Source organism: Myodes glareolus, chromosome 14 (assembly GCF_982192425.1).
Source record: "Myodes glareolus chromosome 14, mMyoGla1.1, whole genome shotgun sequence".
Classification (NCBI taxonomy): domain Eukaryota; kingdom Metazoa; phylum Chordata; class Mammalia; order Rodentia; family Cricetidae; genus Myodes; species Myodes glareolus.
Window position 1 is genome coordinate 36,905,386 of NC_142039.1, and position 19,612 is coordinate 36,924,997.

At 39.5% G+C, this 19,612-nt stretch overlaps 1 protein-coding gene across 2 annotated transcripts in view; it reads left to right on the forward strand.

The window, feature by feature from the left end:
- Vps41 (VPS41 subunit of HOPS complex) overlaps positions 1-19,612 on the forward strand; it is a 152,308-nt gene that overhangs the window by 54,321 nt on the left and 78,375 nt on the right. The window contains exon 5 of one of the 2 annotated variants that reach the window (XM_048460771.3): positions 11,737-11,811. The exons of the other annotated variant lie outside the window; for it this stretch is intronic. Within the exon in view, the coding sequence (XP_048316728.1) occupies positions 11,737-11,811 (75 nt within the window). The remainder of the gene's footprint in view (positions 1-11,736; positions 11,812-19,612) is intronic. 2 annotated transcript variants of the gene reach the window in all.

Genomic DNA, 19,612 nt, shown 5'->3' on the forward strand with positions numbered 1-19,612 from the left:
ATTCTTAAAGTTAAGAAGAGCAGTACTTAAAGCTATTTTTACTGCACAAAAAAGTTTTTAATCATTCTCATATATGATAACAGTTCAAGGTCAGTGATTAGCTTAATACAGCAATGAGGGCCGGGAATGTAGTCAGTGGTAGAGCCCTAGTTTTAATCTCAGCACTAGAAAGAAAGAAGAAAAAAAGCAATGATATAATGACATGAGAGGGTAGAGTCACATTCTTTATTTTTCAAACAAAATAGCTTCTCTTTAAAGCCTTTTCCCATTCATCTGATTTCCACATAGATTTTGTTTTTCATGTTTATGTAGGATATTAATTCTAGTCATGGACTCTTTTTTTTTAAAAAAAAATGTGATTTGATTTTTTAAGTCATTAGGACAGGCTTGTCATACTCAAGTGGCTAATCAAAATTTATATACAAATCATTCAAAGATGCCACAGAAGGTGTACATGAGTCTTTTTTCCCACCTGCCAGTTCCCAAATAACCGAAACAGAGGCTAAATATTAATTATAAGTGCGTGGTCAATAGCTCAGGCTTGTTACTAGTTAATTCTTACATTTAAAATTAACCTATATCTCTTATCTAGGTGTACATGAGCCTTTTTTCCCACCTGCCAGTTCCCAAAGAACCGACACAGAGGCTAAATATTAATTATAAGGGTTCGGTCAATAGCTCAGGCTTGTTACTAGTTAACTCTTACATTTAAAATTAACCTATATTTCTTATCTGTGCTTTGCCACATGGCTTGGTACCGTTTTGTAACATGACAGGCCGGCTTGTTGGGGTATCTGTCCAGTCCGGCACCCCACAACTGGCATACAACTAAGAAAATCACACACAGGACTCCATAAGATTATAAACTTAGCTCTGGCTACTTATTAGTTCTTATAACACATATTACCCTTTTATCCTTATCTACGTTAGCGACATGGCTTATTACCTTTTCTAGCTGGGCAGCTTACATGTTGCTTCTTCGGTGGTCTAGACTGGACTGCTGAGGGAGCTTCCTGCTTCCCAGAATGCTCCCGTTCTCTTTGCTCTACCTCTACTTCCTGTCTGGTTTTCCCACCTGTACTTTCTGCCTGGCCAATCAGCATTTGTTTAAAATATGATTGACAGAATACAGACAATTCTCCTGCACCACCGTTTCACTTTATGACATACCCATCTTGCTTCTCTCTACATCTGCTGGCAACTCCAAACTCTGCCCTTCCAGCGTTCTCAGTTTGGCTCTCCTGCCTAACCTTATCCTGTTCAGCTACTGGCCAGTCAGCTTCTTTAATAAACCAATCACAGTGCCATATTCTCAAACAGTGTAGAGGAGTATTCCACAGATCCCAGCACCTATGGAACAGCTGGGTGCAGCCGTGTGTGCCGATAACCTCTGCTCTGGCAAGAACAGGGACAGGTGGATCCTTTCTGGTTGTTGGTCAGGTGCAGTGAGACCCTATCTCAAAACCTAAGGTGGGAAGTGATAGAGGCAGACACCCAATGCTAATGTCTGCCCTTCACATGCAAGAACAAGGGCACCCCTCTATCTGCACACATGTGCATGTCACACACAGAAGCATGTAAAGAAGAAATAAAACCATATCAGGTGTCTTCCTTATTAGACAGCATTCTTACCATGGAAAGGAGAAAATACTTAGGGTTGCCTGGAGACATGTATGTGAACAGTGAACTCTATGCATTTTATCTCCTCTGTATTATTCGCATCAATTGTGTAGTGTTGAGGTTGATTATGATGAGCTATAAAGCCCAGGAGCCACTGGGGGAAACATTGCTTATGGTTCAGTGGGTTGTGCCGCCTGGGAGCTCTTGGAGGAGCACAGTTGGAGCACAGCTGATGTAACCTTCAGTGAGGGGCGTGCTGTCATTCATACTGTTAGGGAGGAGCATTTGTGTTCTTGGCTTGTCGCTGCTGTATAGTTTCCACTTCAGATTAACTTTGCTTAAATAAGTAAGGGCACACTCTTGAAAGTATAAATTGATAGCAGGCAATGAATACTTACTTGGTTGTGAAGTGAAAGAAATATTTTAACTATTATATGAAAATTTAAAATGCAATATACAATGAACCATATCACATTTTATCACTTACCTCTTTTGTTCTTTCAAAATGAACAATAAATTCTAATAAAGTAAGTTGTTTTTTCTTTTCTTTTTTTCTATTATTTGTTTTTTAAGGCCATTGGGATGGTTTTGCTACTTTCTAATTTGCTCTCAGTTTGGAAGGAATCCTTACTGATAAGCATCTCTTCCCTCTACAGAACAGCAGCTTCTCTTCCAGCCCGATTGTCCTCAGCTGCCCATCATTGTTAGAGAGGTGGACCTCAGAAGCACATTTCTGGCATGTATATATCCATTTAACTGAGAAGTTTAGTTAGTATTATGGGATATGATGGCCACAGTGACTGTCAGCTTTGTCAACTAGTCACACCCAATTTGAAACTCTGACACTTGGTTCTGGAAGGGCCACGAGGCTAGCTCTTTCCCTTAAAGTTATTTTGAAGTTTTGACAGTCTCTAAAACTTTTTTTTTAATTAGGAAAACAACATCACAACAAAATTCATTCTTTTCCTCTCTTCTTTAAACTTTTTTTTTCCTAAGTGATCTAGCTCTACCACTACTGGGCAAACACCCAAAGGACTGTGTGCCTTACACAAAAGCCTACACATCTATCTGTGATTATTGCTACTTTACGATAGTAGTGAGGAAATGGAATCAGCATAGATGTCCCCCAGCAGATGAACAGTAATGAAAATGTGATGATAATGATGATGTCATTGTGATATCTGTATTATGTAATTTTATTTAGCCCTAGAGAAAAGGAAGGTTTGAAGTTTGTGGGAAAATAGATATAACTGAAAAATAGTAAACTAACTCAGGCTGAAAAAAAAATACTACATGTATTTCAAATATTTGGATCCCAGCTTCTACTTTTTATATATGTGTCATTATGTAGGAGTTAGTGTAGTTATATATCTTGAAACTGGAAGGGGGTCCATAAGAGGGAGAAAAGAAGTTTTAAGGAAGGGGGATGAAAATAGTTGAATACATGTCACATGGAAACGTAAAGGAGAGGACTGGAATAGATTTATACAAGCTGGGAAGTGCTCGTGGGATGGGGGAGAAGGCTCAACCAAAAGAAAACATGTGTGAAGATGACAAAACGAAATTTACTTCTTTGTTTCATTTGTATTAAAAAAGGCTTGCCCTGATGGTGGATACTGCTTTGACACAGTGCAGAAATTTTCTAGGTGGGAGACCAGGAGGAGGAGGCTGTGCTTGTAGTATTCAAGCCAAAGATGCAGAGCTAAGGAGGACAGTTCAAAATCAAGGTTGCTAAAGCTGCCTTGAAGGCAGAGAATGTCTTGGTCTGGGCAGGGAGCTTTGCAGGATAGTATAAATGGACAGAGGTCACTTAGTGACACTGAGCATCTAGAAGGGTCTACTTGGGTGGAGCAGGAGTGAGTATTGAGCTCTGTGATGAAGCCTGAGCTGGAGTGCAGTGGATACTGAGAGTTAGGTGAGAGACCCCAGCCCAGAACGGGGCCTGAGACGCTGTGACAAAGTGGCACTAAAGAGATGAGGAAACACAGCCAGTGGAGGAGACTGCCAGGTGTGGAGAGTCGTATGGGCTAATTTCACCAGGGTCACCAGGGTTTAATACAAAGCCAGTGCCGGCAGTATTGCCCTGAGCAGCTTTGCTGACCACATTCAAGAAGACCTCTTGTGCATGTTAGTGAATTTAAGTAATGGATGAGAATGTCACCCATATTCCTTAGAAGACTGGTGCCTTGAGTTGTTGAAAACTTAAAATCTCCATTAATGCAACATTATAACTCTTTATTCAGTATCATATAATATTACTAAAGCAGAGTAGGAACAGGATATTTTCAATTGCTAATACTTGTTTTCCATGCTAATTGGAATCTTTGCCCCTTTTCCATTTTTCATAATGAGAAGTATATATACTAAATGTCATTAAGTAATTTTTCCTGAACAATATTTAGTGGGTTCATGATTTCATAGTGTGTTGGAAGAAGAAGACCTGGTGTCCTAGTAAACATGTTTGTCAGTAGGACCATAAATAGCCAGAGACTGTGCTGCTTGTTTATTCTCTCATTCAGCACTATTTATATTGCTTATTGTTGTAAGTTTCCAAGTATAGAGTGTGATTGTCATTCCTGAGGGAAGGGAAGCAGTGGTTAGCAAGTATGCACAAAGCAGTCCGCCTACTACAGTAGTCGGCAAGGGTGTTTGTTACAAAGCAGTCAGCCTGCTATAGTTTCTACTGTTTCATCTTCTGTGCTTCTTGGGGAGAGCACTTAGCATTAGAAGCAGCCATGGCTGCCAGTTGCGCAGGTACCCATGAGTGATTTCAGAGACAAGAGGTTGAACAAATGAATGTGTGACTTTCCTCAGGAACCAGCTGGTGGAGCCTTTACATCTTCTCTTTGGCCTTTACTGAGCCTGTATTTGGTTGGAGCTTTCCTGGAGATGTTCACAAAATACCTCACTTCAAGATTGTTTGCGGTTAAGTGTATTCCTTACCTTGGAACAAAGAAGGCTTTACTGCTTGGAATGCAGTCTGGTGGCACCTGGAATTTGCAGTTTTATCATTAAAGGTTGTGTCCTTCTGGCTTTAAGTAAGTCAGTGAGAAAATAAATGCCGCTTTTGTACTGTGATTTGTAGACTTATGGCCAGGTCTGCTTTCCTCGGCTCGTGAAGTTCAGATAGATACCTTCTCTTTCCTCCAGGACTTATCACCAGTAAAATACACAGTGAGACCAGCTTTTCCCAACTATGGAAGTGTTGGGAGCTGTGAACTCCCCAGATCCTGAATTTCTTGTAAACAACTTGTTTTTCTCTGCTCTGATGGCAGGGGAGTGATTTCTGGTGGGTTTGGCTGGGGAGTGGCTATCCCTATATAAGCTGCCCCTGGACACAATAAAGGGGCCATTCGTGGAGCATTCCTGTTTCAAGGATGACCCTTGTCTCTGTCTGTGTGTCTTTATGTGTTTCAATCTCCCCTTGCCCGGTTCCTGAACTGTATGGTAGCATATAGAGCGCAGATGGGCGTGGTGCGCCGCATGGAAGTAGGGCCATTTGCTTTTCCTATGTGGAATGTAAGTGCAACCTTCTCAGTAGATGCAGTAAATAAACTGCCCTTGATACCATGCTGGTGTTGGGCCCTAGCCAGTGCATCTCTGAGAGCAGGAGAAGGAGGGCCTGTCTTCTTTTCCTATTCATTCCACTCAGTGACTGTGGGGATGCAGCATTTGTGAAGGGATCAATTATCCATCTGTTAGTCAGAGGAGCCTTACAAATTATACATTAGCAGATTGATTTCTTGGGCTCACTGTTGGGGGACGGGTAGCGTAAGATGGGGTGATGAGGAGCGTCTGGGGAAACAGTTGCCACTAAGAACACCATTAAAAGCAGCTTTTTAAAATGACCACGGATTTATTCCTAATTGAAGAACTGGCATAATCCATACTAAGTGTATTCATTTCAAGTATTTTACGTTAGGTAATTGATTGTCCCATGAGGTGTACTTGTTAGTAATTTTGCCTTTTCTTTAAGAACTTGGCACCACATGTAGTGAACTTAGATTTAGAAGGTGTGTGCTGGTCCTTGCCCCCTCCTGTTTACTTGAACTTCTTTTTTTTTTTTTTTCATTCCATTAAGGAAACATTTTTGTATGTTCTATAGTGTCAGCTTGACTTTATTGATTTTTGAACAAACTCACTCATATTGTCCAGAATTCCAAATGTGTCTCCATTAGGAATAAGACTGGAGTTAATGGAGGGCACAGCTGAGTCCATTTCTCTCCAGACTTTTCCTTTGGTCTCTTTTTCTGTGACTATTCCAGCATCCCATCTTTGTAAACATGCCCCCAGATATGTTTCTAGATATGACTCTTCTTTTCCTCAGCTCTTAAATAAAAGGGAAAAAATTCCTCCATTCTGGATAAATACAGAGTCTTGTGCCTGCAGGCCTTGGCCTGAGAGTGTGGGCATCGGCGGCCTTTTTGTTTTGCTGTTTGCAGCGTGTGGAACTGGCACAGGAATGCCTGACCTTTGTCCCTGTGTGAGAGGGATGATGGATGGCAAGCCAGGTACAGGCCATTTACAGACATTTGCAGCTCACTTGTTTGTTGTTTCCAGAATGTTACAGGATTGTTGAGCAAATGCTAATGGTACTAGTGATCACCAACATAAACCATGTGTTCCTTCCCTGTGTGATACTGGTGAAAGCTAATGATGCTTAGTTTCTGTTGTTTTAAATTAATCAGTTTCTTAGGTAGCCAGGTTTTAAAGATGTTAATCTCTGCTTATGAACATACTAACTACTTTTAGAAAACTTGCAAAGTATAGAAAGGTGAGACCTAGTAATATCTCTTGTGTATGTATGTGTGGTGTAAATGAATGTGTATGTTTGTATGTGTATGGGTACATGTGTGTGCACAAATACTTGGAGGCCTCAGGATGATGTCCTAAGTCCTCTTTGATTTCTCTCCACCTTATTTATTCAGGAGTCTCTCAGTTGAACCTGTTGCTCACTGATAATCTCAGTTTGGCTAGCCAGCCTGCTCGAGTCATGTCTCTGCTTTCCTAAGCACTGGGAATTTCAGGTGGGTTGTTATGCCCACACAGTATTTATGTAGGCTCTGGGGATCTAAACTTTGGTTATCAGACAACTTTTTTTAACCATCTTTTCAGGTCCTTACATTTAATGATATCGTTAAAAAAAAAAACAAAACAGATATATCCAGTCCTACTCTTTGGGAATTTCTGCCTCTGATTATATAAATAATAAACACATACATGAAAATGGTAACCAGACATTGAGATTTAAGAGCACATTTTTTAGGCTACCATGTCTGCTCATCACTTATTTGGTGAGTAGATAAGGGCATACCAAGTATGATCATTTATTGCAGGGCACAGTGGTTAGTGTTAATTACCAACTTGACAAAATTGAGAACCACCTAGGAGATGGCTTCTGAACATGTCTGTAGGACATTATGTTGGTTGTGTTAATTAAAGTGAGTAGGCCTTCCCATCATGGGTGGTACCATTCCCTAGCAGGAATCTTGGACATAAAAAAATGCAGAGCAGCAGAATTCGTTTTTGTTCTCTGCTTCTGACTGTGAACATAATGTGACCAGCTACTTGAGTCTGTTTTGACTTCCGCACCATGAGGAGCTGTGCCTGGAGCTGTAAGCTAAAACAAGCCCTTCATTCCTTAAGTTGCTTTGGTCAGTGTGTTTTATCCTAGCAATGAATTGAAGTGGCTACAGCTGGGTCATAGGTTACTCAAAGGTGGCCCCCTCACAGAGAAGATCACCTCTTCCTGGTGAGGATGCACAGATGCTGCATCCCTTTAGTCCCTTGTCCAGCTGACAGGCAGCTTGGCCCATGAAAGCGGGATCTTGGAAATCTGGTGACATCTTGATCTTTCCAATCCTTGCAATTTTCCTTGGTGCCTTCATGTTATGGGCCTTCCCTGGCAGAAGTGTTCCAGTTCAGAGGAAAAGGCAGTGCAGCTCGAGTATTGCTGCCCTGGAACTGTCAGTACAACTGACAAACATCTGCCGTGGATAACCAAAGGAAAATGGTAAAAATAAACACAAAAGGAAAGACAAACCTTGAGGTAACCCACCAAATATGATGATTCCAGACATTTTTAAACACCTTTTAAAATTTAACTAGAAAAATTAAATGCTTCTCTTTTAAAGTTTGGAGAATAATGTTTGGTAAATGTGTATGAAGATGGCATGATGACACTCATTACTTTTATTCCTACCTAAAAATTAGCAATAAAAAGAAAGTATGGAAATTCTGTAATGCAATAGTCACAGAGTCAGCATAGCTGCTAGTCCATGGAAATGGATACTGTGACACTTCCTCAGACTTTCTCTTTTCACTGCTCTGCCCTTTATAGTAGGGAACTTTGCGCTCTATGCTTTCTTCCATTATCCTCTTAGTACAATTTTGCCTGTTATTATATATTTTATAAATGAGGTTGGATTGTGTCTGTTAGGAGTAAAGAAGAGATGCTTGCTATCAAGGCTTGTCCTAGAATATAACAGCACTCTCAGAGGAAAAACATAAAGCTTTTTCAGAGACATCTATATACACTTAAGTGGAGGAAGGCTTCTTCTGGAGACATGTTTCATATGGAGACATGTATCATGTGGAGACACACTTCTCATGGAGAGATGGCTTCTCAGAAGGGGGCATGCTTCATGTGAAGAGATTTCATATGGGGCAATATCTCATACTGTGACATGCTTCATGTGGAGACATACTTCGTGTGGAAAGACTCTTCATGTAGAAAAATATATCATGTTCCTGGATTCAGAGAATCAGCATCATGAAGATAACAGAAAGCCTCTGATTATGGTAGGATATACCTGCTAGTCATATGTAATATTCTTTATGAGGCTCAGGAGGTTTCTTCTCCACTAAAGCTTTTTTTTTTTCATGAATGGATGTTGAGTTTTGTTAGAGAATTTCTACATCTGTTGAGATGATTCTGTAATTGTTTTACTAATATATAAAATTGTGTTGCATCATTTCTATGTTAAACCAGAGTTGTATTTTTTTTGAATACACTTGGCTTTAATGTATATGCTGGCTTTGCTAATAGTTTCTTCAGGGTTTTCCATTTAGATCCATGATTGTACTTTTCCCATGATGTTCTTGCTAATTTTGTTACTGTGGGTTTGTACAGGCCAAGTAAAGTAAGTTGAGAAGCATTTTCTTATTCTGATCTTTGAAGGTATTTATACAATTATAGTTTTTCATTCTTCAAAGAATCATGAAATTAATATGTGAGTTAGCGAACATGCAGCTGATGACTGGGTAAACGAGAAGTGTCAAGTGCCAAGGAGAGGAGAAGCTGCAGAAATGGCAGGACAAGTGCTTGAGAAAAGCCAAGAGCAATATGGGAAGTTCTGACTGGCCTGTCTTACCAAGATGCCAAGGCATGCTATATGCAGATTCACTAATGAAATCAATGTGGAACTGATAGGAACATGGCTGGAGAGAACTCACTTAAAATCTCGGACAGTTGTCTCTGTATAGAAATAGCTACCGTATGGTAAGCACGGTTCCCTTTGGGAAGAGAAGGACAAATCATCTCATACCTGGGGCTAGCTCAACTGGTACCATTCTTGCGGGAAAATAAAATGATTTCTGAAATGACTCGAGGTAATGATACAATGAATAAAGCAGATACCATCTTGAGGAGAAAAAAAAATCACATGTGGGTACTTGGAAGTAAACATGAATCCTCTAAAAGCATCACGATCTCTTAATCCCTGAGCCATCACTCAAGCTCCAAGAAATATCTTAATAGAGAAAAATGTGAAAAGGGTTTAAATAGGTACTTTATAGAGATCAGATTAATTGCCCAGTAAACTAAAGGGGAAGAATTAAGTTTATTTGTAGTCAGGGAATTGAATCAATGACTATTGGAAAGTTTTAAGGTATTTGTTGCTAATAGGCTGTCGGTTACCTTGTAGGTGTTATTTTTTTCCTTGTAGTATTGTTAATGGGATGGTACAGTTTCAGTTAGGTGTGTTGTGGTAAATTTGGTTGATCTGCTCTCGAGATACCATTGGATACTTTAGCTAGGTAGTAGGTCTTGGATCACACAGAAAAACTGAAGCTTCATTTTTCCTTATGTGAGATGCAGACACCTCTCTTTAGTTCACCACTTTCTTCAAAAATTGGGTATCTAATAAAGCATAGACCCCATTTTGGGGATTGGTAAGTGTGATTCAGGGACTACTTAGATAGGCCATGGCCCTTATAGTAACAAAAATCTGGGAGTAGAGTTTACCAACCTTGACAGTATATGGAATGAAGATCTAGTTCTGATTTATAACTTGCAGTAAAGGTCTTATAATAGAGTCTTGGCATTGGTTGCATTCAGCACTTAGATTTAGTTTTGGAGGTGTCAAATACACTGTCCCCTGAAATTTTCTGCAATGGGAAGATAATGTGACCTCTGCATTTCAGTACAGTCATATATGGTTTTCAAACCTGTGATATGCATTACTGTGATTTAGGAACTGAAGTTTTAATTTTATTTATTTTTCAGTAATATAATCTCGATGTTTTTATTATAACGCTTGCCTTTTTAATGTCTGAGCCATCTCACTGGCCCCAAATACCATTTCTTTAGTCACTTGTGGACAGTACTCTATTCATAAGAGGAAGAAAAAGTAGACCACACCCAGCTATGATTGGCTGTCATAACAGATGCCTAAAGTTAAAGTATAATATAGCTTATACTTGCCAAGTATAAAGTGGATATAAAATGTTTGATGAAAGGTCAGAATGGAAGATGATCAACTTGAGGAATTGCTTATCCCCAAAATGCTGTGGGGCTGACATTCTGGCTGGTGCTCGGCCCAGTAGCCACGCTCTGTCTGCTCAGTGCTTTCCCAGGGCAGCCTTTCTTTGTCTTAGCATTTCCCTTACTGTCTGTGCAGTCCTTCTCCTCGTCAGGCCTTTCTCACAGTTGTGCTCTCTGAGTCTGCTCGTATTTCCGCTGTGGGTCTTTAGCATGGGTGTCAGTTCGTTCTCCTCTATAGTGACCACCTGTCTTCAGTGACCTTTTCCTTGGCTAATATGCTGGAAACTTTTAGAGCTAGCTGAGTTTTCTTGGACTGCCTGTCAGAGTGTTGTGTGGTGATTTAGGGGTCCAGATGTGAAAGGATTCTGTAGCCAGAATGCTTGGGAACTTGTCTCAGCAATCAGTCAGTATGTAGCCTTTGTAAAGTGTGGGGGTCTTGTTGTGCCCTGACCTTTCCTTAATGACTATGAGATACTTTCCAGTTGAAGAGTCAGCATTCGTTTTGTGTATTTCCCTTTATCTCATCAACAAGGCAAATGGGGTAATTTTAAACTCTACGTGGGTTCTTTTGTTGTTAACTGCTATGGACTCACTTTATTTCTTAGTTTGCTGCTATGAGCTTTGTGGAAGGTACTTGGCACTTGTCATTATTTAGGAATGAAAGGAAAAGCTATTGTGTAATGCTGCCAGTGGTCACTGAGTTTTGACTTTATTTAGAAAAACCTCTGTGTAAATATTTTAGTAAGTAAACAATTAGCTACATAGAGATTTAAAATGCAATTGTTATTTAATCTTTGGAAAATACATTAAATTTGAGATTATGTAAAAGGAGAAGGGATGCAAAATTAATTAATGTGATGTAGGCTATGGTTTTCCTGAATAGAGTAAAAATGAAATGTTAATCTGGTTATTCATTAGGGAAGAAACAGATTGATTAAGCCAACTAAAAGAAGCAAAAAATGATTTTATGTGCCGACATGCATTCTTAATTTTTTTGTTTCTTTTGTTTTTTAATAGATTTTGGTTGTGAAAGATAAATTTAAGGGTATAAAGTAAGTAAAACAGATGAAAAGAAATGTAAGATTCTGAGAGGTAATGTTTTCACTATACTCCAGGTATACGAAAGAAAAGTTGTGGAGCTCATGGGTTTCTGGGTTCACACTGAGTGTAGGAACAAAGCTGTTTGTTTTATGCATTTGAAATGTTAATATGTTCATATCAGAACAAAGTACACCTTAATTCATGAAGCTGATAAATAATTCGTTATGTCAGCTTTACAAAGACTAAAAGTATCAGATTGTTGAAATATTTTCCTAAAGTTTTCCATTCCATTTTTTGTTTGTCTTTGCTAGAGTCCTGTGAAGATAAACCAGATTAGTTTGGACGAAAGCGGAGAGCACATGGGAGTGTGCTCAGAGGACGGCAAGGTAAGTGAGAAGTGCTCACGGGCAAAGTTGCCGGGGCAGTGACTGCTGGGTTTACCCATGCAAGTGACTGTACGCTCTTTGCCGACTTTACACCGGTGTGTAGAGAGCCTTGATTATTCTTTTTCAGTATTGGTCTTGCTTTTGATTGCTCATAATTAAAATAAAATATATTTTGCCCAAATGTGCCTTAGGAAAAGTAATTACAAGAATGTCAATAATCTAACTAGTATTAAGCTGATTAACAGCTGTGGCAGGGTGATGTGCCCCTTTAATCATTACTGCTGTGCCACTTTGACTCCAGTGACTAGTCTGCAGTTCCTGCAACACAGTAGTTTAATGCTTTTCTGCCATAAATCCACAAAATTGGATTTTGTGGGCATGATTTCTGTGGGCTGGTGGTTTTCATTTTAAAACACAAGTTATGAATGTTACTCTTGAATTATAGAATCTTTTGATAAGCAATCATAGTTTATCAGAAGAATAAAGTGTCTTACAATGGCCACATTAAATAAATGTAAAATCAATATATGTACAGTTTTCTAAAAACCTGGCACCTACTTCCTGAGCCAAGGACATACATCATTTGTGCAGCATATAGCTAACAACTATCAGTGCTTCTTGCTGATGGTATGCTGTGACATTTAGTGGTTGTGATGATTGATTTTCCACTTGCAAGAATATCTTCTTTGTTTTTAAGTCGATGGAAGTCTTTTCTAATGTTCGCTTGCAGTGATAAAATCCTAATGCAGAGTATTTAAGCCACTTCTCTAAAATATCAGTTTAAGAAGAGGTTGCATTAAAAATCATTATGTAAGTTTATGTATTCCTTAGTGAATAGAGATTTCCTAATCTAATTTTATACAATTGAATAATTGAATTCAATAGGCCATTAAAATGAGTAAATTAAAAACAATATACTCAGCACAAAAGAGGATATACTCATCTCTATCAACAGTGCTACCCATCTCTACCTATCAACAGTGTTACCCATCTCTACCTATCAACAGTGCTACCCCATCTCTACCTATCAACAGTGCTACCCCATCTCTACCTATCAACAGAACTACCCCATCTCTACCTATCAACAGAGCTACCCCATCTCTACCTATCAACAGTGTTACCCCATCTCTACCTTTCAACAGTGCTACCCATCTCTACCTATCAACAGTGTTACCCATCTTTACCTATCAACAGAACTACCCCATCTCTACCTATCAACAGAACTACCCCATCTCTACCTATCAACAGAGCTACCCCATCTCTACCTATCAACAGTGCTACCCCATCTCTACCTATCAACAGTGCTACCCCCATCAATCTTTTCACAAGAGCAACACAAATGCTCTCGACATACACAGATGCATTTTATTTATCTCAGCTTTATCTTGCCCTAAAGCCTTTTGAAACACAGAATACTACCACTTTTCAGAAAATACTGTCCAAGTTGATAGTACTTTGTGAACTTCTGAGATGAATACATGTCCAAGAAAGAGTTAAGGGAAGTGTTGGTTTGTGTGGAAACGGAAAAGAATTATCTACACAGTTGAAACACTTTTTTCATATATTTTTGCATATATTGTAAAGAAAGTTTCATCTTAATTTTTTTTTTACTTAAATGCCTAATTATTCTGAACTTATAGCAGGTAACAGTTTCTTTTAAACTAGTTGGGCAAGTAAGAGTGTTCAGTTTTCCAATTAGAGGCATTCATTGGGGGATCCCAGCACGTCACTGTTGACTTATTAGTAATGTGTGTTATAGTCGAATCTTTCAGTTACTCCATCTGCTCCGTAATGCGATGGCCTGAAGAGTTCCCATTGCACCCTTTAAGCAAACACTATGCTTTCCTGGTTTAGAAAAAATGTATATCTGTCTTGTTTTTGTGTAGTTTCATGTTATCTTTTGAAGTGTTTTCTCCCCCACATATCTTTTTGTTGGTGGTGGTGGGTTTTTTTTGTTTGTTTTTTTTGTTTTTTTTTTTTTAGCATGAATAGAACCATAAAGAAATCTCCCAGTACATATATTTATGTAAGTCAACCCTGCCTGGTAGTCAGTGTTGTGAAAATTGGGAGGCTGTATAAAATGAGTGTCTTTCAGTGACTGTTCACAGTTTTTGCTTTCATTGGTTTATTAGGCCTCATATTCAATAGTTGTATTTATTTCACTGCTTATCTTTGATACCTGTATTGATTTTTAAAATCATCATTCTAATAGTTGGTTGAAGTTTACTTATGTATTCGGCCTGTGCTCAGTTCTTTCTCATGGCTTCTCTGTGTTTGAGCTCTGCTTTTGAGACTCACAGCTATATTAAGCATTTGTGTCTGTAGTTTCATTTTGGTGGCATAGATTCATATACAACTTTTAGGATAAGGTTTCAGGATAGGGTTTATTTTCTCACCTGTGAAAGATGACTTCATATAGAGTATACCGACAAAACAAATTTTAGGTTGAAAGATTTTCTTCCAGATTTTAGGGAGAATGCCTGCTTGATTCTGACACTTGCAGCATACCTGTTGGTCAGCCTACCTTTGCTCTTTAAGAATTCTCTAAAAACAACTTTTGTCCTCCATAGCTTGGCTAATAATAATAGTAATAACAAAAACAAAAATAATAAACATGGCCTTTGTATTCGTTTGCTATCCTATGTCTCAGTCTTATCTGTTGTCATTAATTTCATCTGCAACACAATAACTCTTTTGAGTTATTAAAGTTGCTTTCATTTCAGGAAAGTTTATACGTTTACTTCAGTTATAATTTTGATTATTACTTTAGCTCTATTTGTTTTCATTTCTTCAAAGAAATTCAATAATATGGGGCTGCAGGCAATATTGCTCAGAGGCAGAGTGAAGCTTTTTTTAGCTGCCTGGTCTGGACCTCACTCTGCTGTCTTAAGGTGGTGCACCGCCTGCTTTTCCAGGTATCTTCCTTGCCTCAGAAAGATTATGTGCAAAAGGGAAGCCCACACAAGAAACTTGAAAATCCCAACTTTGATGGATAGTAACTGAATTTCCAGGCTTTCAATACTAGCCCATTGCAGTGTGGATTCTTCCCTGCTTCCATTTTTCTACTTGAAATTTTGCGTGTAGCAGGATGAATGGACACACACTATCATAAAAACGCATAGCTTGTAAGAGAATTCGGATGTGTTGATTGAGTCACCCGCATGCTTGTTTTGCTCATATGTTGGTCTTGTCCTTCCATTTCTTGGAGGTGGGCAACTTCTTTGCTTGTTTAATTGCTTTGCCTGTTGCTTTTCCTTCAAACATTAGTTCCCCCCCCCCTTTGGGCGCAGATTTGTATGCCATTTTGCAGTTTTACTTTTTCTTTAGGTGTCAGGCAATGTGGTCTTGGGATTCAAATTTGAATTACACTGCTGTGTTTTATGTGTTGTTAAGTAAGCTTGGTTTTCTCTGTGCCTCAGTTTGTCTCCTACTATGAAAATTACCTTTAGTGACTTGCGATGGTACCTGGCAGAGGAGACCCCTATGGTAGCTGTTAACCCCTCTAATGCCAGTCACCATCCTCTTTCTGGCACTCGGCTGTAGTTTCAGAGATATGTGTCCTCTTGCTGAAGTTTCCCAATAGCCTTTGGGTTTTCCTTTGACATCTGAGTACTATGAAGACGTGTTTAAATGCATTTTTTCCCCCTTTCAGACTTTGGAATGGTGTTCTGCAATTTTTAAGACATCAAGAATGTTGCTGTTTGCTTTTTAAAAAAATCTATCTTAGCAAGAACCATGTTAGCAAATAGATTAGGGCCTTTCTGACTCTCGACGAACCTGAGATATTTTGAAGTTGTATTAGTTACTGTCTGTTGCTGTGATAAAACAGTACCAAAACTAACTTGGAGAGAAAAGGGTTCTTTGGCTATGTCATAGTCTTATCGTTGAATGAACTTAGAGCAGGAACTCAACCGGGAACCTGGAGGTAAGAACTGAAGCAGACTGCAGAACACTGCTTACTGGTGTGCTTCCCAGGCTGCTCCTCGTGGCTTTCCCAGCTTGGCTTTGTCTATAACCCAGGCTCACCTACCCAGGGCTAGCACTGTCCACAGTGTGCTAGATGGTCCCACATCAATTGTCAGTCATGAAAATTTCCCACAGCCCAGCTGATGGAGGTAGTTCCTCAATTGAGGAACTCTTTCCAGGTTACTCTAGCATGTGTCAGGTTGACAGGAACTAACCTGCAAGGAGGTATTATACAGTCACTTTCTTATATACAAAATTAAGACCCTCTGATGAACGAGACCTTCTCTGACTTGAGGAATTTGGTGAAGCTGGTTTTGCCAGAGAGAAGTGGAGGCTTCTCTTATGATCACTTTTAATCTCAGATGTTCTGCATTAATGCAGAGGATGGGCAACAATCTTTCCTTTTACTGTTCAAGATAAAATGCCAGCCACAAGAGTGTCCTGTCCTGCCTCTTGACCCAATGTTACCTGGAAGCTGAGAGAATGGTATAGTACTTCTGCTATTTCAGTCATAGTTCCTATATATGTGGCAGGCTACCGCCTAGTGCTGCAGCTGACAAATAGTAGAATTCCGTGCTAAAGTTAATCTCACACCCTCCTGTTTATTTGTAAGCGTAGGTAAAGTATATGTTCCAATCTGTGTGATTCTCATGTGACTCTCTGGGTGTTTGTTCATTGGAACTCCTGAGGAACTTTTCAGTATATTGGCTCTAAGACACATGTAAGGCATTCTTGTTCATTTGTTCATTCTCAGTCAGAGCCTCTCTCTCTTTGTGTCTCCCTCCCTCTCCCTCAACACTCTCCTCTCCCTAGAAGTTTTTGTAGCAGGTTATTAGAACTCGTCTAGATAATACCATTTTCAAAAGAATACTTTCCGTTGTGACCTTTAATTTTGTAATCTCTATCTTAAACTTGTTCTTTCTAGAAGTCAAAACTCTGAGCTATCATTGACTGAATTCCCTTTATAGATTAGTATAATCTCCAGTGACCAATAACCCAATAAATAAAGAGGACTGTGGAGAAAGGAAATAGGGACTGTTTTGTTAGCTTTAGTAGTGTGACTTGTGAGCCTGCAGCCTAGGATACAGTCACTGACACGAAGTACAACATCCTCAGCTTTATCGAGCACCACAGTGCTGACACCGATACTGCTGAGATCTCACTTATAAAGATGCTACATTTGCCATGTTTTTCTGCATGTCCAGTTACACTTGCTCTTAATAATAGTGGATCTGAGGGCTTTGTCATCTTGTTTTTTAGAAAGGGTCTCATTTCGTAGTCCAGACTGGCCTGGAGCTTGAGATTCTCCTGCCTCAGCCTTGCAAGTACTGGTATTACAGATGTGTGTCCAGCTTTCCAGGAGTTCTCGTCTTGCTTTGTCACCTTTAGTGGTTACTCTTTCAGTGTTCTTTAGCTCTAGGAAGGTGCTGGGATTTTGAGGAGTTCTCAAGGACAGTGCTGAGGGCAGGGCCTGTTTCTTAACAGCTTGTCTGGCTTTGTTCCGTTTGCATTTGCCACAGTGGAGCTTACAGTCCAGTTAATAGGCTCCTATAGGATACAATGCTGATCTTCTTCAGAAGACAATTTACGTCTCACCCACATCTGTGTCATGCTTATTTCCATTTGAATGAATAGTCTGTTCCTTTAGTTTACCTCCTGTGAATGTTCTTTTAGGTCTGACTAGACTCCAACTCCTTTATAGTTTGACAACTATTCAAAGTTCCTATTCTAGTCTGTTCTTCTTATACCTTATAAGAAAGCGTACTTTCCTTAATTGCAAATTATATGTTGTCTGATGTGATGCTATCTTAGGGAAGAATGGGCTTTGGAAAACTTGGATTCTAGTCACAGCTCTTGTTTTTAAAGGCCATAGGCAAGTCTCTAGTTTTTCAGCAGAATCATCTCTTTAACAAGCACATTGGTGTGGGCCATAGCATCCCTAGTAGCAGTCTAAAGTAAGATCCTCAACCCAGGTTGAACATTATCAGTTGTGAATCATTAAAATTACCACTTCAGCCCATGAAAAGAGATCTAGTTTGTCTAGGATGAGCCTGCCATTAGTCTTCAGGGATTTAACTACCTATAATCATAGGGAAGGTCTGTTAAAGGTTTAGAGTTGTTAAGGAGTTGTAGTATGCGACCCAGGACTGTGTTGTCAAGACGTGCTGAGAAGAAAAGACACTGAGTTAGGAGCTGGCTCCTTGTTACTTCAGCAGGCATTCACACTGAGGTCCATCCCTATGGAGACACTGCTTGCTGATTTCCTCCATTACAATTCAGTGATGCAGGGCCTGCCTTACTGTGTGAAAACTTGCTGGTCTCCATCAAGCTTCCCCGTGGCAAAGTAAAGTCCTCAGTGTACTGCTTTGCTAAATACAGTGCTTCACTGTTCTGCTTCAGAAGTGTCATTTCCAGGAATTTATAGAAAAGCAATGGCTTTGCACCTTCCCAACAGTAAGAGCTGAGGTGGCAATGGCATGTGGATGCCGTGCCTGGGATGAACATGTTCTAAATGAGAGAGTTCTGTGTGGTCCATGGTGTCCTGCTGATGTTGGCCTCTAATAATTCTCATAAAATTAGTGGGAGGAATAACAAAGATTTGGTTAACCTGCTTGTTTGAATCAAGATCTGTATGTAGCTCCATACTGCCTTCAAATTAACAATTCTTATAGCTCATCTTTCTGCTCATTGGTTTACATGTCCACCACACCTGGCTCAACTATCAAATTTTGTAATGTGTGAATTTGTCTCTCCAGAGAATTCTCTGCTTGGGACTTGGGAGAATCAACCATTCACAACTTACTAACATTAAAGCAAGAAAAAAAAATGAATTTGAATTATCAGTACAAAAAATGAATTTGTCATTAAAAATTACATAAAGAAGTCTGATTAGACGGTTGATTTAACAGAATACTCTTAGCCTAGGCAGTCTATAACATCAGGAAGTTATTTCTCACAGCTCTGAGGATCTGAAGATCTGGGATCAGTGTTTGGAGAGGACAGTTCTACAACCCTACCCTGGTGTGAGAGATGCAGCTCTCTCCTTAGTGGCAGAAAGCAGGTAGCAAAAGTGCCTATTCAGCTCCTTTTATTCTCTTTATAGTGGCACCGGTGGCCCATTCCTGGGAACAGCCTACCAAAGACTTTCCCTCCTAATGCCATCACTTTGGGCATTGGATTTCAACAGAAAAATTTGAGAGATACATACTTTCAGACCAAAGGCATATGCAAATGGCCTCATGGTGAATTCCTACAAAAGTATAGAAGAAATTCTACTAGAGATCAGAGAAAGAGAAAACCTATCACAAGTGCTGGGATAGTAAGTAAGGATTCGCCCTGTTTCTCTGGAAACTCCTCCAATTCTCATACTCTTCTGGTAATAGTATGAACTAATTAGAACCAGTCTGTTAGACATGGAGAGATGGCTTAGTGGCTTAGAAGGCTTGTTGTTCTTTTAAAGGACCAAATTCAACTCCCAGTACCACTACCTACATGGTGGCTTCTAGCAATCTGTAACTCCAGTTCCAGAAGGTCTGATGCCCTCTCTTCTGACTTCCTTAGGCATCAGGCATTTATGTGATACACATACACACACTCAGGCAAAACACTCATATACATCTAAAAAATCTTTAATGAATAAAACAAGTCTGTCAAATATTTTTGTCCATTAAATATGAAAATAATCATAATCTGTGGTTTAACATTTCCACCCCTTCTTCTATGGACCTTGTATATGTGTGTGAGTTAACCAGGAGATTTGGAAAGAGTGTCTGCAGAAGCACTGTTCATAAAAGCTCTGATCTACTGCCAAATCAAGTGGTCGTCCATGGAAGGA